General features: G+C 36.4%; 1 protein-coding gene across 1 annotated transcript; it reads left to right on the plus strand.

Moving 5' to 3' along the window:
- Positions 1 to 323: 323 nt before the first annotated feature.
- Positions 324 to 9,807, plus strand: LOC139144166 (signal peptide, CUB and EGF-like domain-containing protein 1). The gene is made up of 9 exons (XM_070714823.1): positions 324 to 419; positions 1,030 to 1,152; positions 1,720 to 1,842; positions 2,344 to 2,460; positions 4,945 to 5,040; positions 5,713 to 5,835; positions 6,404 to 6,525; positions 7,025 to 7,140; positions 9,286 to 9,807. Exons 1-8 carry the CDS (start codon positions 383 to 385, stop codon positions 7,046 to 7,048), a joined length of 765 nt encoding a protein of 254 aa, XP_070570924.1. The 5' UTR covers positions 324 to 382; the 3' UTR covers positions 7,049 to 7,140; positions 9,286 to 9,807.
- Positions 9,808 to 17,498: the final 7,691 nt, after the last annotated feature.

Raw genomic sequence — 17,498 nt, forward strand, 5'->3', positions numbered from 1 at the left:
CTAAGCTTGGTTCTGAAATAAAACAACTGTTCAGTTTTCAGATATGAAGTAAAACGTAATGTGTGTGTTTTTTTTGGTAAACATAGGTGAGATGTACAATGTACTGGTTATACCGACTGATTGCGCGAAGTGAACGCCATATGTGTGTAAATTGTTTGCAAAATCAATCAAAAGAGGGAGTTTGAAATGAACGCAGTTGGCGTTATTTTTATATTCTGAAACGTTTTTCTCATCACCCAAGGCATAGAGAATTTCCAAGCTATTTTGAAATCCACTGTAAGAGGACTCCACTTAACATTCCTTCAATCACTTCTATCTTAACAGCAATCTGCAGTCCATGCTGCGAAAATGGTGGCAGATGTATAAGCCCAAACGTTTGTGAATGCACCCCGAATTTTTCCGACCTACGTGTGACATTGGTGAGCAATTTCCTTCTTTATTTCTATATGCCATATAAATTTGCAGTTCTCCAGATACATTTTGAGTTGCCTTCGAATGACGTTAAATCGTATATCCTTTAAGTCTTGCCTTCGTAATTGCGATATTAATACTGAAATCCTAGATAACCTGATAACCTGTCTCTCAGAACCAAATTATATCATTTTCTGAAATTCCATAGTACTTACCTTCATAGACAAGCTCCTTGTATTCAACATAATAACTCGGCCTTTATCGCGCGTTGTTCATTACGTAATATGGCGCTTGAATTATCGCTCTTATCCCTTTTTTCTGAAAATACTGACAGAAACACTAAAATCTTAAAACTAACTATCAATCCGTGTATCGTTCAAACGTAAACAGCAGCAAGGATAACACACTAGACCCAACACGAAGCTGTCCCACTTACATTATTTTTTACAACAATTATGACTACCTCATTGTTTTATTATCTAATGAACTAGTGAGTTCAGATTACACGTATATACACTGTTGCGATAATTCGTCGGCCGCATTTTTCGATTATGCCAGAGAATCAGTACGTGAAAAGATAAGAAAATGCTGTACAAACATCCTCTTTATTTTGCATAGATGTGGATGAGTGTCTGACCAATAATGGTGGATGTGACCATTCGTGCATCAATAATCGTGGCAGCTACAGCTGTGTGTGTCAAGTTGGTTATATTTTGGCCATCGATGCCCACAGCTGTGTAGGTAAGCTTCGTCCTCCATTTATAATTATAGTACTATTTATAAATACTCCACGAGTTAAGGAAGACATGTCAGATTATTTAATAAAATAAAATGACGTGATATGCCACGTGTCTTTTATTTCTGAAAGCTATTTGCAGCAACTTTACTGTAAGGTATGATGCGCTTTGAAACTGAAAAATTTTAAAGTTTTACTAATACTTGCTCAAGGAAACTATTATCTTTTGCAACCAGTAAAGAAACTCAGATGCCATGGTATACCTTATCTGTAATTTATTCAATTGGTGTTCCTTGAAATCAGATGGCAGCTTACATGTTTTAACTCTAAATGGATAATAATTTCTGTTATTCAAAAAAGAGGGTTCAGAAAAGTCAATTTACATTTTACAACTTTAAAAAGTTATTAATACAGTACTAGATGAACAACAGATCAGACAAGCAATTAAAGAATTTTATTGTCCACAAATCTTCTGCGAGTCACCTTCTTCCATACCTACAGTATTTCGAAATCATAAATATACTGTGCTTCTATGAAGACAATGTTTACATATCATATTTGTATTTTTCAAGATGCCGATGAATGCATCGAATCTAATGGAGGATGTGATCACGTCTGTGATAATACTGCTGGAAGCTTCCGGTGTAGTTGCAGGGAGGGCTTCATACTTGATGAAAACGGGAGCTCTTGCACTTGTAAGTTTGAACATTGCCCTTTATAGCGCCCTGAGTAAATACTCAATCACCACTGGTAATATGTCAAGTGTTGTACGAATCAAAGCAAATGAAATGTTTTTATAATGCGTTGTTTCATCCCACACCGTCGGAATTAATATTAGGGCAAGTTCTAACTTACAAATTGACATATGGATTAGCGCGGTACAAGTCGTTGTATACACGGTCTCTTTCTATCAAGCTGGTTTCTTTCTCAATTCAATCCTTTCTTCTATTTACTTACCATGACAACATGATAAGATGTGCGAATCGTCTCCTTTTATGGTTATTTTGTTATGGCCTTCATGCTGTTTTCATTGTGTGTTCATATTTTCTTGACTCGCCAACGATGAATTCGATGTAAAAATAGTTTCGTGCAGATTTGTATACAAACGCTGTCAACATTATCTTTCCGCGTTGTGCGGGAAAATAAAAATGACTGAACTAAAAAGTTTACCTTATTTCCTCTGTATTTGTCCCAAGTACACAATCAATGTGCGAGCATGACTTGCCAACAACACTGTGTGAATATACTTGGAAGAGGCATCTGCTATTGTGACCTGGAATATTATCTCAATGACGATGGGGTGTCCTGTAACGGTAAGTCTATTAGTTTCGTAAGTGTAAACAATACTGTCCATAATGGCAAAACTAATTGTAAAAATTGTATCTTGCATATGAACGAACTCACCAAAACGAACTGATCATCTTATAAACAGCGAAATGAATTGTGTTTTCCTTCGTACGTATTATCATGCACTCATGTAGAGTTTTACATGTAATGTCTGGTTAAAGTCTTTCAATTTTCATACGTTGCATATGTCAAATCAATGAATATATTACTAATTTGTTCACAATGTTCCACGGCAACATTGCAGATTTTAATGAGTGCAGAGGTTATAATAGTACTGGCAGCACACACACCCATACACACACATATACACACACAGATATTATATACACACACATATATATATATATATATATATATATATATATATATATATATATATATATATATATATATATATATATATATATATATATATATATATATTATATATATAATAACACAGAATATATAAAAGATCGCTTGGGTTAAAAAAAACGAAAACGACGTGGGGTCATCCAAGATAAAAAAAATCGTTATTGGTAAATAAAAAGGGAGAGGGTACTGTGGTAGATAGAGAAAAAATCACTCGGGTTAATAAAAAAAGGGGGGGTATATCCTAAAAAAATCCAGGGTATTGAAAGAACGAAGGGAGGGTAACATGCAGAGAAAAATGCTCGGATAAAAATAATCAGGGGGGGTATTTTTGTGGTAGATCATAATTAAAGAAAATCGTTTGTGTCATTAAACCAACGATAGGGAGGTTAGCGACTGTGTAAATAAAAAATGGTTGGTTACGTATTTGTGAGTATCCAGAAGAAAGTGAAGGGTTGGAGAATACAGTTTCAAACTTATTTCAGATTATGCATCGCATACAACTAATGTAGCTGATTAATATGGCCGCCTTCCTCACAGTCCGAAGGGAAATAAGACACGAAACATCCAGATACAAACGATTGATAACCCTTCACTTTCTTAACACACGACTTAGTGCTCCTAGGATTATAAGGAATTGAGTTGTTTCGAGCTGTTTGGTTACCTTGTTATCAACTTTTTTCGGCCATTATAAAGTACACCATGGAATCTATATTTAGAATAATGAGTGAGCTGTAGGCACCACTGCCTTCATTTTTTGCTTGACCAAAAATAACGAGAGAGCTAAAGGATCACCCATCCCGCTTTTTTGCAGCTCGCGAAATGCTCATGAAAGATGGGGTACCAAGTCCCCCTTTTTTTTATTTTGTTCTCCACTGCACAAATTTTGAGTGGTAGCAAACCCATCTTGATTTTTCCCCACCAAACAAGTAATCCACATTTTCAACAAGCAGGGCTCGTTATTTTTTTCCACAGTATTCTTTTATATCTTTTTTTTTTTCTGACATTCATAAAGCCTCTGAAAAGTTTTGCATCATGATACACTCGTATATATCCCAAAGTATATGGTGATAACCTCCGGTTCTTCTCTCCCCTGTGGCTTTTTCTAGAACTCCCAATTTTATTTGGACCAGCCCTTTAACCGAATCACCATAAATATCTGAAATAAAATGAAATGAAATTGTATTCTGAAACCTTCACTTTTTTTCTGAATCTCACAAATATCTAATCAATCATATTTTTTATTTACACCAGCGCTAACCCCCCCCCTCCTCGTTCAAACGATTTTCTTCACTATTTAAGGTCGTAGTACAGCTACCATTGAGTGCTTACACTCGTCACCCATGATCACATTTACGCGCGTAAATGTTCAGCTCTACCCGAAATCGATTTCCCGATGATATTACACAAAACGGTGCTATCGCCGTAGCCTCTTCGCTGACTGGGCGAGGTGAGTACTAAGCCCAATATCCAGCCAACGGTGCGTTTATGGATTCTGTGGATCACAGATTTGACATATTTCCAAGTTTTACATTATTCACCCTTTACGGTAGTTTGATTTTAAGATTACTGTTACCGATTTGTTTCCTAGTTTTCAAAATATCTATACTTCAAAGGTAGAAATTACGAACAGGTTTTCTGCACCACAGGACTGAAACATGGAAAGTAGTGTAGTTTATTAACCGTTCTGTATGGCGTCAACTCAGTGTTGCGAGACACTAGATAGTTTCTTGTGCATGAGTATATTGCTAAGCTTGGTTCTGAAATGAAACAACTGTTCAGTTTTCAGACATGAAGTAAAACGTAATGTGGTTCTTTTTTGGTAAACGTAGGTGAGAGATGTACAATGTACGGTTGAATTTTTCAATAAAAGCGCTGAAAGTTATACCGACTTATTGTGCGAAGTGAACGCCATATGTGTGTAAATTGTTTGCAATATAATCAAAAGAGGGGGTTTGAAATGAACGCAGTTGGCGTTATTTTTATATCCTGAAACGTTTTTCTCATCACCCAAGGCATAGAGAATTTCCAAGCTATTTTGAAATCCACTGTAAGAGAACTCCACTTAACATTCCTTCAATCACTTCTATCTTTAACAGCAATCTGCAGTCCACGCTGCGAAAATGGTGGCAGATGTATGAGCCCAAACGTTTGTGAATGCACCCCGAATTTTTCCGGATCTACGTGTGACATTGGTGAGCAATTTCCTTCTTTATTTCTATACGCCATATAAATTTGCAGTTTTCCGGACACATTTTGAATGCCCATCGACTGACGTTAAACCTTATATCCTGTACGTATTGCCTTTGTAATTGTGATATTGATAGTGAAATCCTAGATAACCTGATAACCTGTCTCTCAGAACCAAACTATATCATTTTCTGAAATTCTATAGTACTTACCCTTCATAGAAAAGCTCCTTGTATTCAAATAATAACTCGGCATTTACCACCTCTAAGCTATTAAATCAGATCAAATCGTGCAGCGGCCGGAACTCGGCCTTTATCGCGTGCTGTTCATTACGTAATATGACGCTTGAATTATCGCTCTTATCCCTTTTTTCTGAAAATACTGACAGAAATACTAAAATCTTAAAACTAGCTATCAATCCGTGTATATATCGTTCCAACGTAAACAGCAGCAAGGACAAAACACTGGACCCAACACGAAGCTGTCCCACGTACATTCTTTTTTACAAACAATCATGACTACCTCATCCTTTTATTATCCAATAAACTAGTGAGTTCCGATTACACGTATATACATTGTTGCGATAACTTGTCGGCCGCATTTTTCGATTATGCCAGAGAATCAGTACGTGAAAGGATAAGAAAATGCTGTACAGACATCCTCTTTATTTTGCATAGATGTGGATGAGTGTCTGACCAATAATGGTGGATGTGACCATTCGTGCTTCAATAATCGTGGCAGCTACAGCTGTGTGTGTCAAGTTGGTTATATTTTGGCCATCGATGCCCACAGCTGTGTAGGTAAGCTTGGTCCTCCATTTATAATTAAAGTACTATTTATGAATACTCCAAGAGTTAAGGTAGACATGTCAAATTATTAAATAAAATAAAGTCAAGTGATATGCCACGTGTCTTTCATTTCTCAAAGCTATTTGCAACAACTTTACTGTAAGGTATGATGTGCTTTGAAACTGAAGAATTTTAAAGTTTTACTAATACTTGCTCAAGGAAACTATTATCTTTTGCAACCAGTAAAGAAACTCAGATGCCATGGTATACCTTATCTGTAATTTATTCAATTGGTGTTCCTTGAAATCAGACGGCAGCTTATCATGTTTTAACTCTAAATGGATAATAATTTCTGTTATTCAAAAAGAGGGTTCAGAAAAGTCAATTTACATTTTACAACTTTAAAAAGTTATTAATACAGTACTAGATGAACAACAGATCAGACAAGCAATTAAAGAATTTTATTGTCCAACAATCTTCTGCGAGTCACCTTCTTCCATATCCTACAGTATTTCGAAATCATAAATATACTGTGCTTCTAAGAAGACAATGTTTACATATCATATTTGTATTTTTCAAGATGCCGATGAATGCATCGAATCTAATGGAGGATGTGATCACGTCTGTGATAATACTGCTGGAAGCTTCGGTGTAGTTGCAGGGAGGGCTTCATACTTGATGAAAACGGGAGCTCTTGCACTTGTAAGTTTGAACATTGCCTTTATAGCGCCCTGAGTAAATCCTCAATCACCTCTGGTAATATGTCAAGCGATGTACGAATCAAAGCAAATGAAATGTTTTATAATGCGTTGTTTCATCCCACACCGTCGGAATTAATATTAGGGCAAGTTCTAACTTACAAATTGACATATGAATGAGCGCGGTACAAGTCGTTGTATACACGGTCTCTTTCTATCAAGCTGGTTTCTTTCTCAATTCAATCCTTTCTTCTATTTATTTACCATGACAACATGATAAGATGTGCGAATCGTCTCCTTTTATGGTTATTTTGTTATGGCCTTCATATGATTTTCATTGTGTGTTCATATTTTATTGACTGCCAACGATGAATTCGATGTAAAAATAGTTTCGTGCAGATTTGTATACAAACGCTGTCAACATTATTTTTTCCGTGGTGTGCGGGAAAATAAAAATGACTGGACTAAAAAGTTTACCTTAGTTCCTCTGTATTTGTCCCAAGTACACAATCAATGTGCGAGCATGACTTGCCAACAACACTGTGTGAATATACTTGGAAGAGGCATCTGCTATTGTGACCTGAATATTATCTCAATGACGATGGGGTGTCCTGTAACGGTAAGTCAATCGGTTTCGTAAGTGAAAACAATACTGTCCATAATGGCAAAAGCTAATTGTAAAAATTGTATCTTGCGTATGATCGAATTTACCGAAACGAACTGATCATCTTGTAAACAGCGAAATGAATTGTGTTTTCCTTCGTACGTATTATCATGCACTCATGTAGAGTTTTACATGTAATGTCTGGTTAAAGTCTTTCAATTTTCATACGATGCATATGTCAAACAATGAATATATAACTAATATGTTCACATTGTTCCTAGACAACAGTGCAGATTTGCAGATATATATATATATATATATATATATATATATATATATATATATATATATATATATATATATATATATATATATATATATATATATATATATATATATCGAAGTATACAGATATCCTCGTGGGAAATTGGAGTGCTCGATGCCAAAACAGAGCGGTATAAATAATAGCACAAAATTACTTCAAGTACAAAGTAATGATATCTGTTACTTAAGTTTCATGCAACCTTCTTCTGTCTGATGACTGCAGGATGCATGAAACCTAAGTTACAGATATCATTACTTTGTATTTTAAGCTGATTGTTTCAAAATTATTTTAAATATTTGTGAGGATCCAGAAAAAATATCTCTGGGGTTAAAAAAACAAAACACGACGGGGGGTCATCCAAGATAAAAAAAAATCGCTATTGGTAAATAAAAACGGAGAGGGTACTGTGGTAGATAGAGAAAAAATCACCGGGGTTAATAAAAAAGGGGGGTACATCAGAAAAAAATCTGGGGTATTGAAAAACGAAGGAGGGTAACATGCAGAGAAAAATGCTTGGATAAAAAACATCAGGGGGGTTTATTGTAGTGGTAGGTCATAATTAAAGAAAATCGGTTGTGTCATTATAACAACGATAGGGAGGTTAGCGCCTGTGTAAATAAAAAAATGGTTGGTTAGATATTTGTGAGTATCCAGAAAAAAGGTGAAAGGTTGGAGAATACAGTTTCAAACTTATTTCAGATTATGCATCGCATACAACTAATGTAGCTGATTAATATGGCCGCCTTCCTCACAGTCCGAAGGGAAATAAGACACGAAACATCCAGATACAAACGATTGATAACCCTTCACTTTCTTAACACACGACTTAGTGCTCCTAGGATTATAAGGAATTGAGCTGTTTCGAGCTTTTTGGTAACCTTGTTGTCAACGTTCTTCCGTCATTATAAAGAAAACCATGGAATCTATATTTAAAATAATGAGTGAGCTGTAGGCACCACTGCCTTCATTTTTTGACTTGAGCAAAAATAACGAGAGAGCTAAAGGATCACCCATCCCGCTTTTTTTGCAGCTCGCGAAATGCTCACGGAAAAAAGATGGGGTACCAAGACCCCCTATTTTTTTTATTTTGTCTCCCACTGCACAAATTTTGAGTGGTAGCAAACCCATCTTGATTTTTCTCGCCAAACAAGTAATCCACATTTTCAACAAGCAGGGCTCGTTATTTTTTCCCCCAGTATCCTTTTACATCTGTTCTTTTTTTCTGACATTCATAAAGCCTCTGAAAAGTTTTGCATCATGATACACTCGTATATATCCAAAATTTGTGGTGATAACCTCCGGTTCTTCTCTCCCTGTGTTTTTTTTTTTCTAGAATTTTTCAATTTTATTTGGACCAGCCCTTTAACCGAATCACCACAAATATCTGAAATAAAATAAAATTAAACTGTATTTTCAGAACTTTCACTCTTTTCTTAATCCTCACAAATATCTAACCAATCATTTTTTTATTTACACCAGCGCTAAACCCCCCCCTCGTTCAAACGATTTTCTTCGAGTTTGATCTACCACTAAATAGTAATTCCCTAGCTTTTTACCCCGGCGATTTTTCTTGGTGTTACCCCCTCCACATCGTTTTTTTTATACCCAAGATATTTTTCTGGATGTACTCCCCCCTTTTTTATTAACCCCGGCGATTTTTTTCTCTATCTACCACAGTACCCTCTCCCTTTTTATTTACCCCTAGCGATTTTTTTTATCTTGGATGACCCCCTTGTTTTTTAACCCCAGCGATTTTTTTTCTGGATCCTCACAAATATTTAAAATAATTTTGAAACAATCGGCGCGCCGTAGTTTAATTTATTATCCATCCGCAGATGTCAATGAGTGTAACGACAATAATGGAGGTTGCAACCACAGCTGTGTTAACACCGAGGGTAGCTACCACTGCGCCTGTCGAGACTCCTTCACACTTGGAGAGGATGGGAAGACCTGCCAAAACTAGGCTTTGTCGCAGAACGTATCGTAACAGTGGCATTGATTGTTAGAAAAAGTAAACAGAAACGCGAGTTTTGCCATTCATACTTTATCATAAAACATCGTTCTTGTTAGTAGTAATTGTCAACATAGTTCCAGTAATAGGGTGCTTAGTAATGCTTTCCGAGGAAATTCGAGGTACAAATGACGAGTCATGTATATTTCATTTGTACAAGTGTAGGTAAATTTAGAATTTGAACATTTTGGCACAACATTATGTATACAGTACGGATATTCACTTTGTCATTTGACGTTTTTGTTCTCCGCCTTTAACAATAACTAATATGAATCTACTATTATGGTTTGAGCTTCCGAGCTATTACATATATTGACCAGCAAATTTAAAATGCTGATCTTTGGACTTTTTTGTTGTTTGTATTGCTGTTGATTTCTAGAATCCATCTAATACTTGTACTTATTGTGTTCAAATTGCCGACGATCATCTGGGAAGATTAAGACAAGTCCTGTATGATTGCTATTGCTTATATTCTCAAAATGTACATTGTTTACTTTTTAATCTTGGTATTGCACATTTACAGTTTTCTGTAAGCCAGAGACATTAAAATTTCCTATATCTTTGATACAGTATTTTGTAAATTATGCACCATATCCTTAAGTAATGGTTTTCAATTGGACTCAGTAAGAACCGTTTTGACAAATTCGCGTCGATGTTTAGTATGTAATAAAATCCTGTTTGATAAAAAAACAATATTTTGATTGGCGTCTTACAGTGTTTATTCTGCTTGTCTGATCGAATGTGCAGCAGGCGTGAATAGTCCAAGGAAAGGTATGTTATCATAATCATGAAATGTGAATGTTATTTGTAAAATCGTAATCCCTACAGATAGCCAGAACGCTCTTTGGAAGACCTTTCTATTATGTCAGATAACTTGATTGATGCTAATAAGCCAACAGCAATGGAGAAAATTAAAACGCTAGTGGCCATATTTCCCGATGTTGTTATGAACAAAAGTTCAATAAATTTAATTTAAGAGTTCACAATCATGATACTCTTCTGGTGTTTTGGCTTCAAAAAGAGCGATGTTCAAGAAGGCCAACAAGGTAGGGTACGTGGCAATCTCATCGATCATTAGTCATGCTGTGGAGGCATGGTGAATAAAATAATGATCGAGTAAAACAACATTTTCAGAGACTGTCACTTGTAGAGAGGACTTGTCGCTGTCGTTGGTCACCTCCCCAGAACATAATTGTGCAACGTGACTATATCGAACACACCGTAAACGGTCAACTGATCCGTACCAGTTCAATGATTTTCAAAGTATCTCGGAGTGCAAAGGAAATTAAACAGTGAAGAAACTAGAAATCTTAAATGGTTTTATTGAATTATAATAAATATTATAAAATATATTTTTCTGGGACTATACTTGCCAAAATTGTACTTTGTCCGATTATCCCTTCATTTGTATGCCCTAAATATAAATTTGTGCTGGTCCACCGCCTGAAGCTAAGAGCAAGCTTGATACATCTATTTTATTTCTTAAAAAGATGGTGACTACAGCGTACATCGTTTTGCTTGCAAGGATTAGTGGAACTTTCCACCTGAAGCTGACAGCAAGCTTGATACATCTATTTTATTTCTTAAAAAGATGGTGACTACAGCGTACATCGTTTTGCTTGCAAGGATTAGTGGAACTTTGTACCCTACGTTATCCTATAAGAAAGATGATCTATTGTTATCGGCATAAACGCTTCAAATAAAATGTCCTACTCTTCAATGCTCAAAAATAACTTGCCCACTGCAACAAGTAACACAGACAGACAGACAGACAGACAGACAGACAGAGGAGACGCTATGTATTTTGTTTTCTATCTAACCTTTTTCTGGAAGTGAAAGTCAATAATTTGGACTATTTGGACTTCACCACTACATTAAAAAGATTTTCATTATTTTCCCGAGTCAACATCAAGCACGTTTTTGCGTGTTTACACTTTGGGCATTGTCAGCATAGAGCCTACGCCTGGCTCACAAAGACGATGAATTGGGCTCAACAAAGTCTATTCATACCTGTTGTCACCTACCACGTTCACTCTTTAATACCCGGGTTCAGGAGTACAAGGACACGCTGTTTACCTCGTAAGACATGCACAATTGCACTTTTCTTTCAGCCACGATTTTTTTTACAAATCCCAAATGTTAAATATCCTGAATTTTGCTGGGCATGACGATTTTGTTCGATACCTCACGCGAACAAAGTATTGTTTGCACTCTAGCATGCAGAAAGCTATTGAACTTGCTCAAAGAAATCAAAATTCGTCCTTTGGGTATTGCCGATGAAAATAAAATGAGATTACACGGCATAATGTGCAATATGACAATATCAGCAAAATCGAACTAGACCAACATTCACCGTTAAAAATCACGGTGTTATGTTTGTGCTCAGGAGGGTCACGTTGAACATTCAAGGGAAAACTACTAACACCACGTGTTAAACAAGAATCAATTCAAGAACAAGGGGTTTCGGACAGAGGCCTAAACTGTAGAGTGAACACAACTGGCAAAGATGTGATGATGGCAATTCTGAATCAGTAGACTGCCTTGCTTACAGCCGACCGTGACGATTAGTACAGCGACTATACGGTTATGTCTTTCGGATCGGTTCTGATCGTGATTTCAGACTATCGTAAATGAAACAATGTCGACTAATACAAATGATAATTATGGATATTCGTGTTCACCATTGTTATTTAAGGGATAATGATTTAGTTGGCGTTCTGACTTTTGTCAAAACAGAAATTACTGAACAGTACAGTGCATTTCTATCGTGTAACTTTATGTTACGAAAATAACGCCATGTCCCAGTTTTAATAGGGCTGAATTTCAGGTCACACTCGAGCAGCCAAATTGTAAGCCAGGCTGTTCTTTCTTATTCCTTTATTGACGTACGATTACTAAGAATGGTGGTGACACAGTCTGTCTTTTCAATGCACCGACGTCACGTATACAGCCGAATTAGTTCACCAGTTCATTGTACCTACCTGGTGTCATACTAGGATCATATGCTGTAACCAAGTGTTAATAGTTAAACAATGGGATCTTTATGTCGTCATAGAAGTATCACCACTTTCAGTTATTCCATCGTACAGTTGTTTACTATAATATTCGACATTCAGTTCCATAGTACAAGTAAAGGATAACGTCGATGTGATTTCCGTTCACACCCAACTATCTACACAAAAGTCTACCACATGCACAAACGCGACAGTCTGCTGGATTTTTATTCCTTCAATTTGCTCTGTTTTCATATTTATATGGCCATAGACCTGGAGCAAGTCTACCGTTCCCTTCGAAATCAAGAATAAAATCGGGGGGCGACGGGAGACAAATCAACATTTTCTGTTACCGAAAATCAGATGACTGCCATTCCTGTGCTTACTCCAAGGGGAAAAATTTCGAGTTTTACAAATACAAGCCTGTAAAAACTGTATTTACTCCATGAGGTTCAAAACGAGTCACCATAAGTGGTAGACTGAGAAAGTATTGTAAAAGTTTTAAAGTCCGAACAATGATATATGTCCCCAAGACCCATTAAAAACGAAGGAAGGAACCCACTATTACCGATCCCGTGTCGTGCCCTGAGAAGATTTTACAAAGAGCAATTATGTTACACGTATTTATGACAAATAGAAATCATTAACACTTATCTGCACAATAATGATTATTCTTATTGTAACAAGAACGATTATGTTTATCCAGAAATGAACAAAGTAATCGGAGTGTATTGAAATTAAGGGAATTATTATCACACATACCACAGACTCGATTGCAGTTTTCGCCTATCAGAGTAACCTTTAACATACTGATCCATGAGCTTGATTCAGAGTAGTCTTATGTACTGGGGTACTGCATTTACTTCAAGGCATACATATTTTTAAATAAATTAAATTTGACAAAAACGCACTTTATAAAGAAGAGAACATCTTTTTATTGTCATTAAGGGGCATTTTATTCTTTTTAGTCTATATGCCAGAATGGTAGAAAAAGACGAAACAGCATTCTTTGTGATGTGTCTTATCATGACACTCAAAAAGTGATAATGACACTTGCCTAGCACATTTACATTTATGCCGTTTTTGTTAATATCTCTCTCTCTCTCTCTCTCTCTCTCTCTCTCTCTCTCTCTCTCTCTCTCTCCATAATATCTGTGATAATTCAAATTAACATAGCGCCACCATCAAACTTTACATTGACCTTCAGTGTCACAATGTAACAGCACCCCTTCAATGACTCTCATAAACCGCGTTTACTCTACTTAGTAGATGCACGAACGATATACATCACTCACTGTCAATGTTAACGTTATATATATTTTGCAAGACTTAGGCTCAAACGTTACAAAATGAATTAAAATTGACATAATCACATTTCTCAGATTCTGATAAACGTTCGATCAAATCGAAACTAATTGTTAACAACAAGATCTTTACAAAATCGTGTCGACGAAAATAGGATTAGGATAAGGAAATAAGGTACCATATGGAGAAGTCGATGCATAGGATATGTTTCCTTTTCGACATGACTAACATTTGAATACTATCTCACTTGCGTATATCAACTGACAAAAAATCAATTCAGTAACACTACTGTAAGTACAGAGAAAAATACTATGCTGTCACAGTTGTTAAGTCGCTTTATGTTGGATGCTAAGTAAATCCACCAGAAAATTTTCAGTATTTGCACAACAGATCAACTTGACCTATTTTTTGCCTCTGCATAATTAAGTGACTGACTTGTTATTTGCAAAGGTCCAGTGTTAAGGTTTTAAGTTTTGACAGAATTGCAAACTGAGATTCAAGTAATGACAATTACTGATGATGACTTTACTATTGTTGCATACTTTTGGACTGTTTTTAAGTTGTGTAAGAGAATTGTACATTGACCTGTCTCACTTTGTCGACTGGACGAAATTTCCAAAGAGATGTTATGTAACGTTTGCAGACTGAATCATAATAATCATTGCAGGTAACAGTAGAGAGACATTGTCTATCCAAAGGAACACTTAGTTGAGTAGAATGGATTGGGGTTGTTGTTGGACTGCCATTGAACCACAATGGAAGGACTGTGATTGCACAGGCAAAATGTGTACTACATAACTGCCAAAGTATTTAACTCTGAGGACAATCTATCGTGTGTCTAGATACTTCTAGCAGTAAATCCTGTGTGAGGCGTGTAACATTTACAGCTCTGCAGTGTTCTTGTGTGACCGCCGAAAAGTTGGTGTTCAAGATGGCCCACCCAAAATAGAATCTGTTGGTCAAGATGAGATAATTGGTCGTCTTTTGACCCATGACCGACCACCGGTTATTTGTAAACCCAACACTGCTAATTGCATTGCTTCATAGAACAATCTATCAGATTAATATCTGAAGCAGGTTTCATCAACGTTAGGACAGTACTTATGGAGTTAAATCACTAATTACAAAACTGTATTTAAATGAATTGTTTATTAACTTGACATTGCTGAATGCTTCATAGGACAAATAGATATCTATTAGATTAATATCTGTAGCACGTTTCGTCAAATTTAATGCTGTCATTTCAAAGTCAGATCACAAATTACAATTTTCATTAAATATGCAAATGATTCCTTTAATTACTGTACATTGCTTAGTGCTTCACGCGAAAACTAGATATTTATCAGATCAATATCTGTAGCAGGTTTCACTTAATTTGGTGCCATATGTTTTAGTTACATCACTAATTACAAACTTCATTAAATATTGAGGGTGAACGGAACAGGTCATATGAGAATATGGGAATCAAATATTTAGCTAAATGTAAGCTGACGTCATCTCTGGAGACTTGCCAAAGCCAGTAGTACCATTATTCCCTTCTTTACATTGGCCGCTGGCAACGAGTCAACTCTTGCATTCACTGTCGGGGACACGGGCACTCTGGGGATGTTCCAATAAAATACCGGTCCTATTGTGTAAAATGATCATTGAGTTGTTCGTACTTCTGTTGTTAGGGTGTATGGATGTTGTCATAAACAGTCTACGTTTGTATATTATGTAGCACAGCGTTTTTTTCGTCAATTTCAAAGACTATAATGTATTATTTTCTTCCACTTGTATCTGCATTCTTTGCCATTTATACATCGCTATGACCTGCAGTATTCACTTTGTGTCAGACCCTGGGAGTACGTATGGATACGCCGTCTTGGAACAAGGTTACCCTGACCTCTGTCCGTTTTGACCCCAATAATTCCACACCCTTTGTCGCTGGTTGTGGTCACCTTGACCCAGTACACTAGCACGTTGACCTCGTCATACTTTCAGAACAATTTAAATATTATAATACCATGCAACTTACCTGGGAGAATTGATAGTATTTTCTTGAGAATATATGCTTAGCTCAAAACAATAATTTTTGATACGCAAAATGCAGGCACCACGGCATAGCGTCCTTGTGTAATCAGTTTGGCGACGATTGGCCTTGTACAAGAATTACAATCATAGACCTCAGAAAACGCATCATGATCTTACTTCTGGCCATGGAGGTGTTTGGTACTCGGTGCGTTCCCGGCGTTACTAGCTCCTACTAAAGCTTTCCAAAGTGCTGTTAGTATCGAACATATCAAACGTGCTGTGAGTATCGAACATATCAGACGACTTGCTTTCGAGATAATGATACACATTTGTTCAAAGTAAAGATGTTAAGGGGTCGAATCGGCCAGGGGTCGAGATGACTAGAAGCCCTCTGTCAGTACCCAAATATACAGTCTCAGTTATTAGCTTTGCTATCAATGTGTTCGTCGACCACGTTGACTGTCTACCAGTTGTGTTCATTTTTCCAGGGAACTGAATGCTGACTGACATTGCTGTCTTGTGATAAGCGTCACGAGCGATTTTACGGTGAAATTGAACGTAACATATTTGTAGATTTGGAGAGTACATTTTCTATTTGGCAAGAACATCGCCGTTTCACTGGCCGGTAACAGTCATTTTGGTAGAGGATTGATTATGAGTACTTTCAGGTAGAGCGTGCCTCGGGGCATATATTTGGATTCTAAAATTTCTACAATCCTTTTCTAACCTACCACTTGGGGGGGATTCATTTCAAAGCCCTTTGAGAAAGAAATACATTTACCGTTTTCCAAAATTTAATTTTAAGGCATAAAGTTAAAGGCCCATCAGCTGCGACTCTGCGAAATTCGTCCAACCTCAAGGTACCTCCAATTTCCTCAGATATTCATTGCAATCTGTAAATTTAACGATATATTCATTAGCTATGCCCATACAACGTTTGCTTGTGAAAGAATAGGCAAAAAATTTAACAGATTTTTGTTCATTTTAAATTTTCCGCCATTTTCAAAATCGTGCCATGTTATGTGAAAAACGAAGAATTTTTTGTCAAAGTGGGAGTGATTCCCTTTCCCGTCCTTTCAATTGGTTGCACCATGTTGTATTTGTAAAGATTCAAATGTGTACATGGACCATTTACGCTGTTTATCATGTAGTTGTATAGGACCGGCCTTATTTAGGTGTGGCACCCGTTTATTATTTGTCTTACTGAAACCTCCCCATCAGTGGGTAATTATATTTGAATAAACATCTCTCAGTGAGAACATTTCAATAAAGTAATTTTAATCAATATATAAACTCATGAAAATAATGCCAAAAGTTGCAGATCATGTACCTTTAACACAGGGAATTTGAATTTAAATGTCGCAAAATATTGAGTTATTTGTTTCGGTAGTTCCGAACTTTGCACGCTGACCCCTGAATTGTAGGAAAGTTTGAGCAAACGTTTAAACCATTCACTTTCGAGGCGCATACTACCTTAAGTAAGTAAGCTTAAGACAACAGCGTTGCCTGATTACTAGACATAGGCACACTTAACGACCTGGTTTTGAATATGAAAGTATTTTATGACAGTTAATTTCACTGCGGGCCCAAATATGGGGTGAGAACACCGCAAAATTATTTGAAATCTTTATTCAAACTCATCTCATCATTACCATTCCATTATTTGGTGATTTGGTAAATATTATGTCAGTATTTGGCCAGTATATTAGATATTATTACGACATTA

The sequence above is a fragment of the Ptychodera flava genome, chromosome 11, assembly GCF_041260155.1.
Source record: "Ptychodera flava strain L36383 chromosome 11, AS_Pfla_20210202, whole genome shotgun sequence".
Classification (NCBI taxonomy): Eukaryota; Metazoa; Hemichordata; class Enteropneusta; family Ptychoderidae; genus Ptychodera; species Ptychodera flava.

Bases quoted from the DNA above. Each gene is read 5' to 3' on its own strand.
- LOC139144166 (XM_070714823.1), top strand. From the start codon at position 383: ATGCACCCCGAATTTTTCCGACCTACGTGTGACATTG. The intron at 420-1,029 runs GTGAGCAATTTC...TATTTTGCATAG, and splicing joins CCGACCTACGTGTGACATTG to ATGTGGATGAGTGTCTGACC. The intron at 1,153-1,719 runs GTAAGCTTCGTC...GTATTTTTCAAG, and splicing joins CGATGCCCACAGCTGTGTAG to ATGCCGATGAATGCATCGAA.